Raw genomic sequence first — 20,682 nt, forward strand, 5'->3', positions numbered from 1 at the left:
AAACACAACAAAAACCCAAGGTCCTCCAGTACTCAAAGCTCACCACTTCCTAGTTATTTTACTACATTCTACTCTTCTATGTTCTTGAGATTATTTGCATTTATGGTACCATTTACTATATACATAGTTGGTTGCTCCAAATCAGCCAAGGGGGTATTTACACCAAGGAAATTGGCAAGCATCGCAAATCATGGCTGGGATACAAATCCACCCAAGGGGCTGGAGGTTAAACACTCACCAGCACCCTCCCGGGTTCGCAGCGCTCCTGGCCCAGCAATCCCTGCTGCTCCTTTGTCCTCTGGGAAGCTCCCGGCTTTCGAGAGCTCCAAGAGCCGGTGGCGGGTGCCGCCTGGTGGCTGCTTCAAGCACCTGTCATCCCCAGACTTCAATTCCGCGCCTTGGAGAGAGCAAGAGAGCCGCCAAGGGGAGCCCTCTGCGGTCACAGTGTCCTCCAGTGGGGGTGGGGGGACGTGGAGACCTGCTCCCTACCCAGGAGGACAGGGTGACAAGACCCCAGAGGGACGCTTGCCCCCCAAGTCCTTCAGCCTCTGTGTCCCCAGCTCCACGATATCGAGTCCCCCACACGATTTTTCTCATCGCTCCCAAAGGGCAAGTAAACGCACGTTTCCCCTAACGCACAATTCTGCCTTTTCCAGGGTGAGCTGCCCCGGCCCAGGGTGGGCACCCCTCCCCCACCAAAGTGCCCGGAACACCTTGGGTGTCACACTTGTTCCAGAGCGTCAGGGGGCGGGGCAGACAACCCTCCACTTCTCACTAACTCTGCCCCCACTGCCCCTGGCCCGCCACCTTCCCTCCTGTCTGTCCCTGGTCTCTCCCACCCCCTTTCCAGCTTCAGCCAATACCCCCCAGACTCCACCCTGTCTTTGAACTCTCTCTCACCCTGAAGGGTCCGGCACTCCCAAAGAAGCCGCCGGAGGTATTTTTCTAGAAGAGAAAAAGTCCACCAAAACGAGTTGTAGTCCTCCCCCAGAAGGTAGAACAGGGGCTCAAAGCAGTAGTCCCTTCTGATCAAAAAGCATCAAGAGACAGAAGAACCCAGGTCTGAATCCTGGCTCAGCCACTGGTTTGGGGGGTTTTTTGTTTGTTTTTGTTTTGTTTTTGAGAGAGAGGGAGCGCACAAGCAGAGGAGGGGCAGAGAGAGAGGGAGACACAGAATCCGAAGCAGGCTCCAGGCTCCGAGCTGTCAGCACAGAGCCCGACGCGGGGCTCGAACTCACGAACCGTGAGATCACGACCCGAGCCGAAGTCCGACGCTTAACCGACTGAGCCCCCCCAGGCGCCCCAGGGCTCAGCTACTGTTGAAGCCTCTGTGGAAGCCTTGGCTTTCTGATCCGACCCTCGGGGTCAGCGTGGGTCCAAATGTGGTAACGCACGCACACGGTGAGCGTTGCTTAAATAGGGCAGCCAGCTTCTTGATTTGCTGGGGCTGAGCGGTTTCCCCCAACATAGGGCTCCCGGTGCTACATTCACCAAAGTCCCACGCAAACCGGGCCAGCTGCTCACCCGATGCTCAGATCAGGGGTCAGCGAACACAGAGCCAAATCCAGCCTGCCGCTTTGTTTGTAAATAAAAGTTTTATTAGAACGCAGCCAACCCTATTCATTTGTGACACATCGTCAACGATCACCCACAATCTACGAGGACCAAGGATGGAACTGACGAGTTGCAACGGGGACCGCGCGGTCTGCAAAACGTCACATATTTTTGGTCTGGCCATTTAAGAAAAAGGTTTGCTGGCCCCAAATTTTGTACGAAAACCTTGTAGGCCGCAGCTGTGCTCAGCCCTGTGAGGAGTGGGTGTTAAATGGGAGACAGGCCACCTCCCCCCCCTCCCCAGGAGAGGTCAGGGTGAGTTTCTGGGGAGGATGGCACTGACCTTGAGAGGACGCGTTTGTCTGAGAGTTGGGGCGGGAACCAAATTCTGTATGCCAGAACTGGGTCATGGGGGGGGGGGGGAGTTGAATAAAGTGGATTCGGGGAACAGTTTCCCCACCCCCCCAATGGCCTAAAACCTTCCCGGCTGCCCAAGGATGTACCAAGATGCCCCCAGTGTCCAAGAGACAATACTGAAAATTTAAGGCACAGACCGGGGGGTCGGGGGGGTTTCTGGAGCGGGCCAGGGTGAACAGCAAGGGACCAAAGCCCCAGCAGGAGACACCTTGACGCCCTGAAACAGCCACCATTAGTTCATCGAATGTTTATTGAGCACCTGCGCTGTCCCGGGCCGCGGGCTGGGGAGTGGGATATTTCAGTGAACGATGACCCACACAGCCCCAAAGAAAGGTATGGCCCTGGGCTCTCCAAGCCCGCCCCAGCCCTCCCGGGCCAGGATCTCACCCTGGGCTCCCTGGGGAGATGCCCAAGAAAACCCAAGCTGCCCCAAGTCGGAGAGGGGCAGGGAATGGCCTTCAGAATCCAGCACTCCTGCCCCCAAAATGCCCCCTTTCCTGTGTGGTGACCATGGCAACCAGAAGAAAATGGGCGTGAGGGCGGGGGCTTCACCGGGTGCTTGGGGATGAGGCTCCAGCCGTGGAAGGCCTCAGAGGGAGCCCAGACAGGTGGGAGACAGGGAGGTGGAGGGATCTCCCCGGGCCCCCCCCCGGAGGCAGGAGGGAGGATGCGGTGGCTTGCCCACAGTCCTGCTTTGGCTGCAAGAGTTCAGCTGCTCTCCTTCCTGTGGGGCACCTGGGGGCTCTGTCCTAGAGATCCCCATCCCTAGGGGCCCCAAGGAAGCCCGGACCTGTGGAACAGAGCTGGGGTGCTCAGTGGTGGCCCAGCGGGCCTTGGAGGGAGCAGGGAGGCGAGGGTCCTGTTCAGATGGATGAGCAGGTGAGGGGTGGGGGTTAAGGGAGGAAACTCTGCAAGGTGAGGTCATCCCCATCTCGGCCCTCCCTCGGCCCCGCCTTTAGGCCCTGGCTCTTGGCATTGGGCAGGTCCCCGTTGGCCGTGGCTGAGGGCGCTTCGCCCCCCTCAGGCAGCAGGGACGAGATGCAGACCATCTCAGTGGGGGAATAATTGCGCACAGGGTACATGTGATTCTTGCGAGAGAGGCGGACAGCCAGCACCACTGTGCACACGAGGAAGGTTGTGGCCACCAAGGCCAGGACGAGGATGGCCAGCAGGCACTGCTTCACAGGGATGCGGTCCAGAGCCTCTGTGGGGCTGGGGGCCACGGAGCTCTGGGGGGCAAGATTCTGATTATTTTTCCATTGTTTGATGAAGCCATCAGATGAATTGCCTACTGCCACGGTGGTGCTGTTGTAAGGATCAGAGAGCACAAGCAGGGCCATGGTTAGGCTCCTTGTGGTCGCAGGACCTGTGGATGGGACCTTCGTGGTGGCAGGATCTGTGGACAGGGCCTCTGTGGCAGTGGGCTCCGTGGATGTGGACAGGGCATCCGTGGCTTCTGGTCCCGTGGACGGGGCCTCTGTGGCCGCAGGTTGTGTGGTCTGTGCCTCTGTGGCTGCCGGCCCCGTGGACGGGGCCTCTGTGACCGCAGGTTGTGTGGTCTGTGCCTCTGTGGCTGCCGGCCCCGTGGACGGGGCCTCTGTGGCCGCAGGTTGTGTGGTCTGTGCCTCTGTGGCTGCCGGCCCCGTGGACGGGGCCTCTGTGGCCGCAGGTTGTGTGGTCAGTGCCTCTGTGGCTGCCGGCCCCGTGGACGGGGCCTCTGTGGCCGCAGGTTGTGTGGTCAGTGCCTCTGTGGCTGCCGGCCCCGTGGACGGGGCCTCTGTGGCCGCAGGTTGTGTGGTCAGTGCCTCTGTGGCTGCCGGCCCCGTGGACAGGGCCTCTGTGGCCGCAGGTTGTGTGGTCAGTGCCTCTGTGGCTGCCGGCCCCGTGGACGGGGCCTCTGTGGCTGCAGGTTGTGTGGTCTGTGCCTCTGTGGTTGCCGGCCCCGTGGACGGGGCCTCTGTGACCGCAGGTTGTGTGGTCTGTGCCTCTGTGGCTGCCGGCCCCGTGGACGGGGCCTCTGTGGCTGCAGGTTGTGTGGTCTGTGCCTCTGTGGTTGCCGGCCCCGTGGACAGGGCCTCAATGGTGGCCAGCTCTGTGGATGGAGCCCCCTCTGTGGATGAAGCCTCTGTGATGGGAAGTAACGCAGTGACGTGTTCTTTGCTCAGAGGGCCCAGTGTGATGGGAACCCCCTGCGTGGCCACTTCCATGCTCAGATCCCCCATGGCCATCCCTCTTGGGTACAGGCCAACGGAGTCCCCTCTGGCTATCACCAGAGTGGCTTGTTCAGGAGTTCCGGAATCCTTCTGCCCCAATGTTGCCATCTCAGCCAGAAATGTCCAGGTCAGGGGCACAGGCCCAGGGCTATTTGTAAAAAGCGTTTCTGGAGGGTCCGTGCCAATATAGTCATACATGTCTTGTTCTGGGTCCTCCTCCACTTGTTTCTGGCCCTGCACAAGCAGGGGGTCCGGGGCCTCAATGGTTCCATTCTCCCATGTCTCCCGCAGCTGCAGGCTGCTGTCAGAGCCCAGCAAAATCAGAAGCAGGAGGACTTGCAGAGGCATGGCACCTGGAGGCAGACACAGACAGAGGGACATCAGGACAGGCTCACCCCTGGGCCTGCCGAGCACCCTCTACTGCAACCCCGGACAGCCTCAGCTAGGAGGGTGTCTGACCTGGGGCAGGCACCTAGCGTTCTCGTAACCCGGCATTTACCTGGTACGCGGTAGCCCCCCAGCAAATAGCGGCCATCATTATTTATCAACATTAACTCCTTTTTTTAGGTTTACTAATTTTGAGAGGGAGAGAGGAAGCGCGAGAGGGGGAGGGGCAGAGAGAGAGGAGGGAGCGAGAATCCCAGGCAAGCTCCTCCACACGGTCAGCATGGAGCCCGACGTGGGGCTCGAACTCACAAACCATGAGATCACGCCCTGAGGCAAAGTCCAACACGTAACCGACTTAACTCCCTGCCTTTCTGATTAAAACTTTAAAATTGCGGGCAAGACCGCCCACCGGGGTATAGAAAGGAAATATTACAGCGTCCAGTTATATAATTATGTCATCCACTTCGTAATTTCTATTTCTGTGCATAATTCGTAGATCAACGCATCCGTATTGTCCACTGATGGGGTTCGTGAGCAGAAGAGTTTGGAGACCACAGGTGTGCAGGATAAAGCTGCTTGTTTGGACCCTTGAGGCCTTTTTTTTTTTTGAGGAGACGGTTCCTGATACGTCTCTCTGTGTCCCTCTGTTCCATTCTCCTTTGTCTTGGCTCCCACCCTACATAGCCCAGGCCTGTTCTTCAGATTCTCAGTTTCTTCCCCCTCCTTTCTCAGTGTCTCAGCTTGGTCTGGTTCCCTTCTGTCCTCACTTCCACATTTTGGGAGGACAGTACCTACCTCGTGGCTTATAGTGAGAATGAAACAGGCCCTACAAAGCCCTTAGCACTCGGTTCCCATGACAAGCTCCCGAAAAGGGCGGCTACTTTGCCTCCATCAGTAAGCCGATCCTGTAAGTCCTCAAGGGCCCAGAGCCATCAACTGTACTATCTGGGGCCAGGAGAAAACACATCTTCTTGGAACAGTCCTGCCCTCAGGCAGCTGATAGTCATTTCACTTGCCTGGGGGTCCATTCTGCTGTGACCCTTCAGCCCCCGGACCAGTAGCCAAAAAGGGCAGGGCCTCTGCTTTTGACCATCTCATTGGTCTTTCTTCCCAGCATTGTGAACACCCATATATATAAAGTTTAAGCTTGTTTATTTCTGAGAGAGAGAGAGAGAGAGAGAGAGAGAGAGAGAGAGAGAGAGAGAATATCCCAAGCAGGCTCCATGCTGTCAGCACAGAGCCTAACCCAGGGCTCGATCTCAGGAACCGTGAGATCATGACCTGAGCTGAAATCAAGAGTCGGATGCTCAACCAACTGAGCCACCCAGGCGCCCCTGAACTTGCTTTCTTGATTGCTCTCTCTCCCCTTATGCTTCCCCTGGCACGGGCTGTTGTTTATGGGATTCGGAGTCATGCACTTGAGAATCCTGTGGCTGTGTCCTGGGCCAGGATTCACGTATTCCTGGTTTCCTTGGATACAATACCTTCAGCAGTGTGCAATCCCAAGCACTGTGTCTGGGGCAGAGCCTGGGTCAGTTCCAGTACTTTTCCTTGTCCTTCACCTAATTTAGAGCAGAGACCAGTTGCTCATCATTCCTTGAGTGACTATAACGTACTCCTAGGCCCCTCAGCTCCCAGGCTCCACTTGACCTCCTCCACTTGTTAGTTAGAATTATGTTGGTTTCCAAAATGGCAGCCTGGGGGCACCTGGGCGGCTCAATCGGTTAAGCCGATTGAGCTTGGGAGTCTCTCTCTCCCTCTCTGCCTCTCTTCCACTCACGCTCTCTCTCTGTCTCTCAAAATAAATAAAGAAAAAAAAGTCCTTCAGGTGCCTGGGTGGCTCAGTTGATTAAAAGTCTGACTCCTGACTTCGGCTCAGGTCACGATCTCATGGTTTGTGGGATGGAGCTTGACATCGGGCTCTGTGCTGACAGCACAGAGCCTGCTTAGGATTCTCTCTCTCTCTCTCTCTCTCTCTCTCTCTGCCCCTTCCCAGAGCGCACATGGGCTCTCTCAAAGTAAATAAACATTAAAAAAAAAAGTACTGGGGCGCCTGGGTGGCTCAGTCGGTTAAGCATCCGACTTCAGCTCAGGTCACGATCTCGCGGTCCGTGGGTTCGAGCCCCTCGTCGGGCTCTGGGCTGATGGCTCAGAGCCTGGAGCCTGCTTCCGGTTCTGTGTCTCCCTCTCTCTCTGCCCCTCCCCCGTTCATGCTTTGTCTCTCTCTGTCTCAAAAATAAATAAACGTTAAAAAAAAATTTAAAAAAAAAGTACTGACATTTAAAAAAATAAATTTAAAAAATCGTGTCTTAAAATAATTTCTTAAACCAGGGCGCCTGGGTGGCTCGGTCGGTTAAGCGTCTGACTTCAGCTCAGGTCATGATCTCACAGTTCATGGGTTTGAGCCCCATGTGGGGCTCTGTGCTGTCAGCGTAGAGCCCACTCTAGGTCCTCTGTCTCCTCTCTCTCTCTGCCCGTCCCCCACTCTCGCTCTATCCCAAAACTAAACGCTAAAAAAAGTTCAAAAATAAAATAAAATAATTTCTCAAACCAAACTTCATGATATTTGCACCAGACACATCAGGCCCTCAAGCTGAGGGCAAAGTACAAGCTAGTGCACGCGCACACACCCACACACGCGCGTGTGCACCTGTACACACACAGACACACACCCCAGCCCCAGGTGGGATATGTGTGATATTCCTCAGGTACTGCTTCCTGCCCAAGGTCAAAGGAAAGGACAGAAGACAAACGGCTAGCTGATACAGGTCACAGTCATGCAGGACATGAGTCTCCGTCAGTTGACAAATATCTGAGTAAATTACAAGAAAAAGGTAATCTTAGGGGCCCCTGGGTGGCTCAGTCGGTTGAACATCCAACTTCAGCTCAGGTCATGGTCTCACAGCTTGTGAGTTCGAGCCCCGCATCGGGCTCTGTGCTGACAGCTCGAAGCCTGGAGCCTGCTTCTGATTCTGTGTTTCCCTCTCTCTCTGCCCCTCCGCTGCTCACACTCTGTCTCTCTCTCAAAAATAAAGGAAGAGTAAATAAATTTTAAAAAGAGAGAAACTTCATCTTGACTTTACCTCCCTCGACTCCATAGCATAAACCAGTAACCCTTCACCACCCCGGTGCAGCTCTTCCTGCCCACGGGTCCTGTCCCCGTGCTTTAAGAAAATCACTTTTTTTTGCACCGAAGACTTCTTCAAGAATTCTTTCTTGGCCGTCAGCTCCAAACCCCACCATCACTCCAAAACCTCATCACTGACAATTATCTTCATTTTACCGTGGAGAGATGAAGCTCTACCTCAGAGAGGTAAAGCAACTTGCCCAAAGGCACACAGCTGCCAGAGATCAGACTGGAACCCAGTGAAGATTCGGGAAGGCTTTGTGGAGAAAGCTGACCTAGCTGAGGGGGCAGAAGGACCAAAGGCTTGGAAGAGACCTTAGCTTGTTGTATCTATGGCGGGGGTTGGGGACCCAGCTGAGGGAAGGAGGGCAGACTAAGAATAAGGAGACCTTGAAGGCCATCTCACCCAGAAAGGTCAGCCCCATATGTCCCGAGGGCTATGCAGGGCACAGCATTGAGAGAACAGGCTATGGGGGGAGAGAAAAAGATGTTCCGGTCTCAGTTCTGTCCCATAGAAGCTGTAGGACCTTGAATTGCTGAGCCTCAGTTTTCTCATCTGCAAAATGGGGATAACAAACCACATCTATCTCATCGAGCTGTTAAAGGAATACAAGAGAATGGATTCAAAAGTTCCAGGCTCCCACTAGGATGAGGGGCCATAAGGCAAGTTGAGGGCCAAGCACAAGCTAGCACACGCCCCCCTCCCTAGGCGGGATGTGTGTGATAGTCCTCAGGCACCCTTGGCTGCCCAAGAACAAAGGAAAGGAAAGATAACAAATGGTTAGCTGATAGAGATCACAGTCTTGCAGGACCTGAGTCTCTCTCTCTCCGTTTACAAACGCCTTGGTAAATTACAAGAAAAAGGCAATCTATCAATAGCCTAATCTCCAGAAACCCCTAGACTCAGTTTCCTGGAGCCCCAACATCACCCTCCCCTCCACAGCGATGTGGGGAACAAAGGTAAGAAGGAAATGGCGGTAAGATTAAGTGTATTTATAACCTGCAGCCCATTGACGAATACTTGAGGCAAAACAGAACAGAACGTTTCTCCAGGAACCCCCTGCCGTCCTAATGTTAATGCCTCACTAGAAGGAAAAGCACCTTAGCTTGACAACTGCAAGGCCTCAGGTATCTTAGGAGCCCTCTTTAGCACATCAAAGTCCTTCTGGAGGCCTCCCTTTTGTCTTCACCTCCCCCAACTCCAGAGCTTACAGCCCCAGGGCAGCTCTTCCTGCCCCCGGGTCCTAGCCCCGAGCCTTAACAAAATCACCTTTTTGCACCAAAGATGTCTTCAAGAAACCTTTCTTGGCTGTCAGTTCCAGACTCCCATCATTCCAAAACCCCATCAAGTAGGTGCTTACTAAACGTATCCCCCCCCCTACACACACACACACACACACACACACACACACATTCTTTGTCTCCCTCTTCAGGAGGCAGTTTCTTTGCACAAGGGTGGAGCTCCTGCTTGGGGGGTAGAGGACAGGGCCTGATCTTGGCCCCGCTTTCCTGGGGCGGGGCGGGGGAGGGGGACTTTAGGAAGAAGCCACCAGCTTGGATAGTATTTCAAAATTACGAAGACTTGTACCCTTCACCCCCCACTCAGGCAGCTCTCGGTTCCTGGAAGGCAGAGCTCTCAGCCACTTCCTGGAAGCAGAGAGGCTAGGAACAAAAAAAAAAAAAAGGCCCCACCCGCCCGCTGTTCCTGCGTGGAGGGTGGAGGAGGGCGTGGAGGAGGCTCTCGCCCTCCCCTGCCCTCTCCCTGCGCCCATCCCCACCTCCCCTGCATGCAGAGGCAACTTGGGGTGGAGGAGAGACCGCTCAGCAGCCGTGTCACCTGAGCCTCGTTCCACCCTCTCTGAGCCTCAGTGTCCTAATCTGTAAAATGGGTGACCTTGCTTCAAAGAATGGTCCTGAGAATCTAATAGCATGCTGCAGGGAAGGTCCCTGAAGCTGGCATCCAGCAGAGAGTGTTTTACTGGGAAAGCCTCTTGGGGACTGTGCACAGAGGGGCAGAGGAAACAGAAATCTCAGAATCAGGGAAGGTACGGACGCGGCGGCCTCCCCACCTCCGCCATGGGCAGTGAGGGAGGCCTCGGGTCCAGCGTGAGAGCAGAGGCCTCCCTGTGTGTTGAGATGAGACCGAGCACACCGGAAAAGCTCCCATCTCCCAGCCCAGGTCTAATTAGGGCCACCACCCTCGTCCAGGATTCCTGATGTTAGTGCTGAAGATCATCCCCTCATCCCTCATCCCGTGGCCTCAGTCCCAGGCAAGCTGGGGTGGCCGGTCACCCCAGCCTGCTGCCTGCCGTCCCACAGACCTCAAGGGACAGGGACCATGGACATCACAGCCGCGAGCCAGGCTGTGGCTGGGCAGGTATCAGCCCATTCGACAGGAAAAAAAAATCCCGGCTCCTGGGGGTCCTGTGACTCCGAGGGGGCCGTGCAGGTACCGAGGAGAGGAGCTCTGTGTCTGGCAGGGAGGATACTAACTTTACTTCAAGTTAAATGCATGGTGATATAAGGACGATGGTATTCCAGAAGGCCCCACTGCGGCTGGACCATGTCATCACCCTACTCACCTCCACCCTGGCACTGGCCTTTGCGAATCCCATTACACAGATTAGGACAGCAAGGCTCAGGAGAGTGAAGTCCGTTCCTCAGAGCGGTGAAGCCCCCACCTTCCACCTTTCTCCCCCGGAGGCAGGAAAACGGTCACTCACCACAGGAGGGGGGCTCTGAGAGAGGGGCAGAGTTGTCACACCCTTGTCACACTCTTCCTGCTTGCCTAACAGAGTAGGTCAGATACGGCCCGTTTCCTGTCTTTCACCCTAAAACCAGGGTGCTCTGCCCGAGCCCCACCCAGGCTGTGGAGGGGCAGGCTGCTGGCGGGGGGCCCACACCCTGCTCCAGGCGTGGGGAAGACGCCAGGGCGCTGTAAGAAGCTTGGGACTTTGCATTCAGAATCTTGGATCCCGGGAATCCCAGCACTCAAGAGTTTGGAACCTTAAGATGTGAAAGACTGAGCATCTCAGGGTGTGGGTGAAACAGCCACCAAGAGAAGGGAAGGCTCCAGATCAACAAGAAGGTCAAACCGAGGCCCAGGTGCCCTCCCCCTCAGACCTCAGGGCATTTCTCAGGGCTGGCGGACAGGATAGGCCCCGGCCCAGCCGGGCCCAGCTCAGGATCAGATCCGATCAGGATCTGATCCAGTCAAACCAGATCCAGTCCCGGCTCTGGCACTTACAAGCTGCGTGACCTCGGGCAACCGAACTCACCTCTCTGAGCCACAGGCTCCTCATCTGGAATACGAAGACAATGACAGCACGGAGTGGGGTGGTTGTGGGTTGAAGTGAGCTGGCTCAGGCTGAGGGTTTAGCACACATTAAGTGCTCAACAATGGCCAGCTGTTGTCCTCGTCATTCTGCATTTAGGGCCATCTCCCGGAAATATCCCCAAAGGCATAGCTTTGACGTACCTACCTCTGATCTTGGCGGAGGGGGCTGGGACGGGGAGCCCTAGAAAACTGTCTCCACCGCAAGCCCTGGCCCATGCCTGGTTTGCAAAGCACATGTGTCAAGTGTAGACAAGGTTCCAGGCACTGGTTTGAGAGCTATACATGAATTACTAGCTCACTCAGGCCCTACAACTCCTCTATTAATCCCATGTGAGGGATTAATAATCCCATCTATTCTCCAGAGTTGAGCAAATGGCACCTTCTCCAAGAAGCCATCCTGGATTGCTCAGGCATAGTCATTCCCATTGTTTAAACCATTTAAAATATTTGCTTACTTGAGGCTCCTGGGTGGCTCAGTCGGTTAAGCATCTGACTCTTGATTTCAGCTCATGATCTCATGGTCGCGAGATCAAGAGCCCCACGTCGGGCTCCACACTGGGCTTGGAGCCTGTTTAACATTCTTTCACTCTCTCCCTCTGCCCCTCCCCTACTCATCGTGCTCTCTCTCTCTTTCTCTCTCTCTCTAAAAAATAAATAGGGGCACCTGTGTGGCTCAGTCAATTAAGTCTCCGACTTCGGCTCAGGTCATGATCTCGCTGTTTGTGGGTTCGAGCCCCGCATCGGGCTCTGTGCTGGCAGCTCGGAGCCTGGAGCCTGCTTCAGATTCTGTGTCTCCAAAGCTCTCTGCTCCTCCCCTGCTCATGCTCTCTCTCTCTCTCAAAAATAAATAAACATTAAGAAAAATTAAAAATAAAACAGTAAAAAATAAATAAAATGTTTACTGCCTAAAACTCCATTCCCACTGGCCCATAAACTCCAAGGGGACAGGAGAGATGTCGCCGTTCACACCACATGCGCAGGGCTCAGCAGGCACTGTGACACCTGCCCATCGGCACGGGCACCGTGGCTGCCCCACTGCCTCCGCCAGATCACAAGCTCTTGCAGGGAAGTCTCCGCTGGGTCCCCAGCACCGACAGGCCTGGCCTCCTGGGGGTCATTAAACGCCCGCTGCAGGGGTGGTGCGTGAATGGGACAGAGGCCACCAGCAGGCAGGTGCACAGGACACGTGCCCTCGGGCTTCCCGCACGGTGCCTGCACTTCCCCACCTTTTCTCAGCATCTCCTCCGCCCCCACCAAGGAGCCCTTTCAGACTTTCTTCCCCTTAAATTTTTTTTTCCTTAAGTGCATCTGAACTCGCGACCCTGAGATCAAGACCTGAGCTGAGATCAGGAGTCAGATGCCCAACCTACTGGGCCCCCCAGGCGCCCCACCCCCCATGCATTTTAATACCACAGATACACCTGTTTACTGTTCCGTAGCCTTTGCAGGAACATGAGCCACAGTGACGGTGAAGATTTTGGGGTTTTGCCCACCTACCAAAAAACCTAACTTTCCCCTTTTGGACCCTGAATTGGCTAGCCTGGTCCAGAGGAGGTAAGCTGTTTTGCACACGTGAATTCAAAGAGACCTACCCCTGGTTTTAGTTTAACAACCCATGGCTGGCGGAAGACCTGTGTCGACAGCCAGGTGGACAAGCACACAGACGCACAGACATGCTCCAGCCATGCTGTCTCCTTCTCACCTGAGTCTCGTGCTCCACCCCACCCCCACCATCTTCTTGCTCAAGGTCAGCAAAGGAGACTGAGAAGCCAGGGCCGGGGTCGCCGGGGGCTCCGCGAGGGTCCTGCAGCCAGACGGGGCCGCGGTACGTCCAAGCCCGGCCACCTCCCAGCCAGGCCACCGTGGGCAGCCGCTTGTCCCCTCTGAGGGTTTCCCATCTGCACAAAGGGGGCACAGCATGCTTGGACGATTCCCGGGCCCTCCGAAGCCCCTGCTCCAGCCTGGCCGAGCTTCCCCAGAGGCGCTCAGCCCAACAGCCCGGTCCCTTCCGCTATCCGGGTTTCAATCTCCCTTGGTTGCTGGCCTAGCCTGGTGAGGAAGGCATAGACCATTTTGGGTGTGGCCAGGCAAGCCCCAAAGGAAGCCACCAACACATCTGGGCCTAGGCGGGGGGGGGGGGGGGTCACCTCCTGAGCCCCTTGCCCAGTGAGAGGCCTGCTCTCGGGGGACTCGAAGTCAGAGATGGGAGAGGAGGAAAACGAGAGGGTCCAGGAGGGAAGGAAGAGAACTCCCGGCGCCTGGAGCCCTAGATCATTGTCTATGGTGTGTGTGTGTGTGTGTGTGTGTGTGTGTGTGTGTATGTGTGTGTGTCGGGGGCCATAGCTTTAGGTACTACCCCCCCACCACTCTCCTTTACGCCCCTAAAGCACCCCAAATACAAATACCTAAGAGTATTCAAATTCTGATGATTATTTTCTCTTTTGCCAGCAATATTAGTGTCCTAATTCTAATATTTTCACACTTTTTCGTTTTTTTTTTTCGTATTTTTTCAACAATTTTTTCAACGTCGTAACAAGTGAAAGTGCAAAGAACGCAGTTTTGGAGGGGCGCCTGGATGGCTCAGTTGGTTAAGTCCCCGACTCTTGATTTCGGCTCAGGTCATGATCTCATGGTTCGTGAGTCTGAACCCTGCGTGGGGCTCCGCGTTGACAATGCGGAGCCTGCTTGGGATTCTCAATCTCTGCCCCTCCCCTGATTGCACTCTCTCTCAAATAAATAAACATAAATAAATAAATAAATAAATAAATAAATAAATAGATAAATAAAGTGAGGGAAAAACAAAAAAAGAATGCAGCTTTGGAGACAATATTTTTATGGATCCAGAGCCTCAGAAGCTTCCAGACACGCCCTGCACCTGCTCCCCCTTTCTGGAATCACCCAGCCCTAACCCCAGCTCTGCTCTGAGCAAATCCCTTCACCTCCCCATGCCTTGTATGAAAGAAAGGGTAGCATGATTTTTAGAGAAATGCTCCTGATTTTTAGGACTTTTTCTATTAAGAAACCTCGCCCTCTCCGAGCCAGCAGCTGCTGGCAGACCCGATGGGAAGGTTGGGATAGAAGTTGAGGATCTGGAAGAGACTGGAATAAGGCCACGACCTCGATCCTGAGCCCCTCTCCCCTCACCCCGGGCCCAAGCTCTGGTTCGGAGCTCAGGTCCTGCCCCGGGACTGCCCTCGGCTGTCAGGCAGGCCAGGCCTGCCGGTCCCACAGCTCCCCCCAGCCACTCCCTATGGTTTTGTGAGCTGGCACTTACCCTGCTCAGCAGAGCATGGGACAGCTGCCTCGTGAGCCGGGGAGAAGCCGCTTCTCTGCCTCAGTGACAGGGACCGAGCCCACACTGCCAGGGCACTGCTGTGGCACCCGGGGCTGTGGTCCCAGACCCTGCCAACCTTCAACGGTCTGTGTGAAAGAAGGAAGCGAGAATGTGGTTACTCAGACAGGGCCACGTGACGGCCCACACCCCCTTGTTTGTGACAGTTTTGGTGACAATGTTGATTGAGACTGGGTGGGTGGTGACGGACTGGGACCTGCTGAGCCCGGGAGCACTCTGGGGTTCTGGTAGGTATGAAAACGCCAAGAAGCATCTAGAAGATTTCTGGGGAGGGCTGGTTAAGGAGGCCCCAGCGCGACCCCACGGTGATGGAGAGTAGGGGTGGGGTGACCCTGCCCTGGAGGGAAGGCAGTGACCAGATGCAAATAAGGACGGTTCTAGACTCCTGTCCAAGAAGGGAGCCGGGGTGGGAGAAACCACAGAACGCACACCTTCCTGAGGTTTGCAAATACGATGCAGTCATTCCTTCCAGAGTCATCTCTAGATGCACAGGTGGTCCTTTCAGCTCCGATCGGTAACTTCTCTGAGGAGCTAGATGGCAAGATGGCAAGATGTCCATCAGGGCAAGACATGCTTATTTTATTTCTCCATCCGGACTCGCTCATTTGGCCACGTCTGGCACACCAAGGCTGCGTGCTCGGAGGTCCAAAAGCAAGCAGTTCTGGGCTCTGGCTCCAGAAGCTCTTCGTCTGGTGGGGAAGCCAGCAGGTGAACCAGTAAACAGACCATTACACTCAGTATTGTCACCCTGCGGTGAGCGAGGGAGGGGCCCCTAAACCACCCTGGCCAAGGGAGGGGCTGTCAGGAGAGTCTTCCAAGAAGTGGTGCAGGGATGAGAAGTAGGGGTGGGCTGGGTGGGCATCCCAGGCAGAGAGCACAGCGTGGCCAATGGCCAGGAGACCTAAGAGAGCACAGAACTCTCAAGGGAGTGAAGGAAAGCATCATCTCCCGGGGTCTGGCCTGTGGCTTTGTATAGGTGGGATGCAGGATGTATGCAGACAGGGTTTCTTACCCTACCTCACACATAGGCAGTTTTAAAATGGAAACCGGGGGCACCTGGGGGGCTCAGCGAGTTGGGCGGCCAACTTCGGCTCAGGTCATGATCTCACGGTTCGTGGGTTCGAGCCCCGCATCAGGCTCAGGGCTGACAGCTCGGAGCCTGGAGCCTGCTTCGCATTCTGTGTCTCCCTCTCTCTCTGCCCTTCCCTCTCTCTCTCTCTCTCTCTCTCTGTCTCTCTCTCTCAAAAATAAATAAACATTAAAAAATTTTTTTTAATGGAAACTGGAAACCCAGTGGGTGTTCACCACTGGGGCCTCCATCCTGGAAGGGACCAGAAACTCTCCCGGTCTGCAGAGACAGGGAAACTGAGGCCCCAAAAGGGGAGGTAAGAATGTTAGAACTTCCCACCCTTCCCTAGCAGGTTTGGAAGTAGCCAGCCCTCAGGAACAGGGACTGAGAAGCTCGAAACAGACCCACATCGGGGCTGGAGGCCACTCTCAGGTTATAGGAGTTCCAGATCAATGTTTTAGCCCGCGTTCACAAGCATGTCAGAGACAGGACAGCCCCTCCTCTGGGAACAGCCTTGGGTCCCCACCCCTCAGACCAGCTCATCCTGAACCAGAATCCATGACCAGATCCACAGTTCTGACACCAGCAGTGAGGTCCTGAAGACGCAGAGGACAAGGGGAGGGCGGTCTCCCTTCCTGGTCTGCCGGAGACCGACCGGGTTCTGGGGATGCAGAACTTTCCGGCTTAAAACTGGGTATGTCCCTGGCCCCTTCCAGGCCAGGGGGCCAGGAGAGCCGGCCGTTTGCTAAACTCTGAATGGGCTATCAGAGGCTGTTACCCCCACCCGCGGCGCTGGGGTGGAAGGACTGGCCGAGGGGGCAGGGCCGGGGGGGGCAGATGCAGACCCCCACACTCCCCAGATGTATCCCTTCCTCCCCCTCCCAGATGCAGCCACACGCTGCTTCTCTAGAGGGTCGGGCACAGCCTGGGGAAAAGGAAACTGTACCTGGTCCTTTATGCCATCTGTGAGCTTTGCAAACCATCTGGGAGCAGTGCCCTACAGGGGACAACTCGCAAGGCTGGGGAGCGGGGCGGATAACTGGCCTCGTACGACCTGTGTGACCTTGGGCAAGTCGCTTCTCTCGAGCCTCTGGCTGCCTCACCTGCAAAGCCGAGCAGTACAAACGCTTACCATGTTCCTTGGCCTCTGCCACAGGCCAGACGCTGCGCATCGTATCGGCTCACGTACTGCCCAGAGCCGTCTTTGGAGGTGGGGAAACTCAGGCTCAAAGCGAGGCCGTGCCTCGCTCCAGGTCACACAGCGTCGGCGGCAGACCCAGGTCCGGGCAGCCGGAAGAAAGCCCAGCCCTCTGTCTCGGCGCCTGGCCTGTGATCGTGCTGGCTGAAGCGCTCTGTGTAAAAAGGGAATAACCGGGGGCTGGCAAACCCTTTCAAGGGAAGACTCGCACAGCTGAGCGGACCTCGCAGAGGAACAGACGTTGCTAAGAGCGCTCCGCCTCGCGCGGTCTGTGCGGAGCCCATAAAGCCACATCTCATGGCACCTAACACCTGTGAGATCCAAGCATTCAGAGTGAGCGGGTTTCCACTCCTGCAAGTGGGGCCCCGAGAAACACTCCCCAAAAATGCCTTCCGAGACGGGAGCAATTATACTTAAGGTGAGAGAAACGGTGGGAAAAAGCAGACCGGTCCCACCCTCACGGAAGCCTGCCCCCTGATGAAGCGTGAGGCAGGTGTTAAAGTCACGCCGTGCAAAGCGCTCAAGCCTCGTTAGTGGAAAAGCAGGGGTGAAGGTGTATAAAGAGCAGAGTCGCAGCAGAGGGTGGGTGCTCAGCGGAGGCACTGAAAGAAATGCAGGGCTCATCTCTGACTGGCCCAGCGATGGGTGGCTCTCCTCTTGCCCGTAAACCTTCCTTCCCTATATTTTTAAACAGAAAAATAGACATAACAATCTACATGTTGACCTTGTTATCAAGAAACAGAGATTTTAAGCAAGGCCAGGACTTTATAGACACCCTAGATTTCAGAATGACTAGACATTTGCTGCCTTGGTCTGTCTCCACCCTTCTGGGGTATTCTGGGGACGGCCCTACCCACGCCCCAGCCCTGTGTTTCTCGAGGCTTCCAACCGTGGTTTCCTAAGGCCCCTTGGCTGCAGCAATGGGCCAGTCAAGTCACTTCCTCTTATGCTCCTCAGCCTGACTCTGAAGGATTCTCCAGAAGGGGTTAGAAACCCACTCAGACATCATAGACTAACCGCCCCCGCCCAGAGGGCAACTCCTTTCCCTATAACAGGAGCAAGGGGCTTTTTCTGTAAAGAGCCAGAGGCTAAATCTTTTCAGCTTTGTGGATCTGTCTCAAATATTCAACTCCGGGGGCGCCTGGGTGGCTCAGTCGGTTGGGCAGCCGACTTCGGCTTAGGTCATGATCTCATGGTCCGTGAGTTCGAGCCCCGCGTTGGGCTCTGTGCTGACAGCTCAGAGCCTGGAGCCTGTTTCAGATTCTGTGTCTCCCTCTCTCTGACCCTCCCCTGTTCATGCTCTGTCTCTCTCTGTCTCAAAAATAAATAAATGTTAAAAAAAAATTAAAAAAAAAATATTCAACTCCGTGGTGGTAAACATGGAAAGAGCTGGTCCGTATGTAATGAATGGGCGTGGCTGTGCGCCAGTAAAATTTTCTTTGCAAAATCAGGTGGAGAGCCAGATTTGTCCCACCGGCTGATCCCTGACCTAGAGAAATGAAGAGACACTGGCTATGGGGAGAACCGAACTGGAATAAGAAGTGACCCACCAGGTCCCCACGGATGGACAGAATGAAACACGGGTCCCCCTCAAGACTAGGCTGCTGGCTTTCTCGGCGCAGGGCACATTTATTGAGCCCTGACAAGTGCCAGGCACTGGAATGAGCCGCACCTAAGACAGATGCTATCCTTGCCTTCTGGGGGCCTCCAGATTCGTGGCCAGGCCAAAAGCCACAATCCAGGGTCACCGAATATAGCCAGGTGGAGAGCACAGGTCTGAGAATGAGAATTGGGTCCTTTAAGCTTGCTGCGTGGCTTTAGGCAATTCACTTGAGCTCTCTGAAAAACGGTCTCATCTGAAAAACGGTCTCATCTGGAAAACGGAGGCGTGAATGCTTAGTGCAAAACAACGCAAGGAATCAGTGAAAGTCCAAAAGCATGTTTTTTGGGCTGCAGATGTAGGCAGAGCCCAATCGCCTCGTCTCTGACTCCCTGAGTCTCTCCATCTTAAAACTTCAGAGCGGCTACAGGTCTCCGGCCCCCAGTCCTCAATGGAAAATCCTTGCTCCAAGTTCAAGAACAACTCTCTGCCTGTGTAGGATTCAATGGCTCCCCATTGCTTTTAGAATAAAGACTCAAATCCCTGACATGGTAGCCAATGCCTTGCCCCCCCTCTTCCTCTCCAGTTCATCTCATCCACATGCCGCCTTGTTCCAGCACCTTCTTCTAGTTCCTCTCATGTTTCCTCCCGACACAGGACCTTTGCACGTACAGTTCCTTCTGCCTGGAGCATTCCTTACTGCTCATCACCTGAGTAACTCCTACTCACAATTCAGACCCAGTTCATGTGCCATTTCCTCAGAAAAAGCCTTTCCTGACTGCCGGCCCCGCTCTGTGATCTCACAACACTGTGCCCCTCCCCGACGCACATGTGGTGACTTGATACATCTCTCTGTCTCTGGAAAGCTCCAGAAGAAACCCAGGCCTCTTTTGGCCACTGTCGCACCTCCTGGGCCAAGCACAGTGCCTGTCGTATAAGCATAACAACGGCTCACATTTACCAGGTGCTTCTTCATGCCAGGCACTGTCCTAGGCGCTTGACATATTTGTCACAATGATGCAAATTGACAGTTTAATTTGTCCCAATTGCCTCACGAGGTAGGTAGTATTAGCATTCCCATGTTTGGATGGGGAAAAAAAAAAACCCAAAGCCCAGAGAGGTTAAGTAACTTGCCTGAGGCCAAACAGCTAGGAAGCGAAGCAGGAGAGCCAGGGTTTAAACGAGAGCCTGCGTTCAATCAGAGTAGAATAAATATACAAATTATCACAGCCCCTCCTGGCAGACGCTGCCTGTTGTGATTGGTCCCCCCCCACTTTACAACAGCATGTGATCTGCTGGGGTGTGAAGGAGCTGCAGGTCAGCAAAGCCAGCAGGTGTGAGGTTCCTCTCGATACAGACCCAGATCCCGTGGTGGGACTAGCCTGGGGACCAAGGGCCATTTGTGGGGGGGGGGGGGTGGTGGAAATGTGCTGCAGGGGGTTAACTAACCCGTTCCCGCTGGAGCAACCCCATCTTAAAGCTCACTGGGTCCCGACTTGGACAACAACAGACTGCATATCCAAGCAGCCTACAGCCTCCTTATTACTTGGACGCCCCCTAAGCGGCTGTCCATGCACGAAGGGCAATTTTGCTTACATTAGCCGCTGCGTGAAAATGCTCGCAGCCGCCACGTGATGGTGCTTCCCATCAGCTTCGTGGTGGCCTATCCGGGTTGCACTTTGCTCCTCTCTTCTATCTGGGCGGGGAGTGGAGCAGGGAGGGGACTGTGCACACCAGTGACAAGTTCACGGCGACGACGGTTAAGTTCTAGAGACACAGAGGGAGCTGCAGGTGACCAAAGCCAGCAACGCTTAGCTTCGACCTGGTATTTGCCAGGCGTAGGCTGGTCAACTATGCGCTCAGCTAGCGAGGAAAATGAGGGGAAAAAAAAAATTAAACACTCGTGGAATCCTGAAATTTCATGGATGGGCACGGACTGTACCTGACAGGTATAGCCGAGATCCGAAAAGCCATTTGGAATTTGCTGGGAACTCACCGTGGGCACCCTCCGTCCCCAAAGATGCCCATTTCCCTGAAAATGGGGAAAACCGTGGGCAAGGTGGGGCCGCAGCTCTCCTAGAATCATGCCTGCCTTCTAAAGTGGCCATTCTGCCTCCTAGGAAGCTGAGGCTCAGGGAGGGGCCCCGGGCGGATTTGAGCCCAGGTTGGCCAGACCAGACCACAAAACCTGCAACTTCCTACTGAAGCATCCAGCTGGCTGTGTGGCCTGACCTCTCTGGGCAGCACCGGGAAATTACCCGTCACGGGATCCTTTGTTCAAATGAGAGTAAAGATCTCAGAGAGCACAGAGCTGCTCTAAGGAAAGGCGGGGGCGGGGGCGGGGGAGGGGCCACCCTCAACTACCTGCCCGCCCCCCCCCCTTCCCCAACACACACATCCTCTTTGATTGAAGGGAGGGCTCACAGCT

At 55.1% G+C, this 20,682-nt stretch overlaps 1 protein-coding gene across 1 annotated transcript; it reads right to left on the reverse strand.

Annotated features, from left to right (window-relative positions):
- Window positions 1–1,576: 1,576 nt before the first annotated feature.
- Window positions 1,577–15,053, reverse strand: SELPLG (selectin P ligand). Its single transcript, XM_078435699.2, has 3 exons — window positions 14,819–15,053; window positions 14,310–14,455; window positions 1,577–4,537 (listed from the first exon to the last, which is right to left on the reverse strand). Exons 1-3 carry the CDS (start codon window positions 14,944–14,946, stop codon window positions 2,865–2,867), a joined length of 1,947 nt encoding a protein of 648 aa, XP_078291825.2. The 5' UTR covers window positions 14,947–15,053; the 3' UTR covers window positions 1,577–2,864.
- Window positions 15,054–20,682: the final 5,629 nt, after the last annotated feature.

This window comes from Panthera onca, chromosome D3 (assembly GCF_046562875.1).
Source record: "Panthera onca isolate mPanOnc1 chromosome D3, mPanOnc1 haplotype 2, whole genome shotgun sequence".
Classification (NCBI taxonomy): domain Eukaryota; kingdom Metazoa; phylum Chordata; class Mammalia; order Carnivora; family Felidae; genus Panthera; species Panthera onca.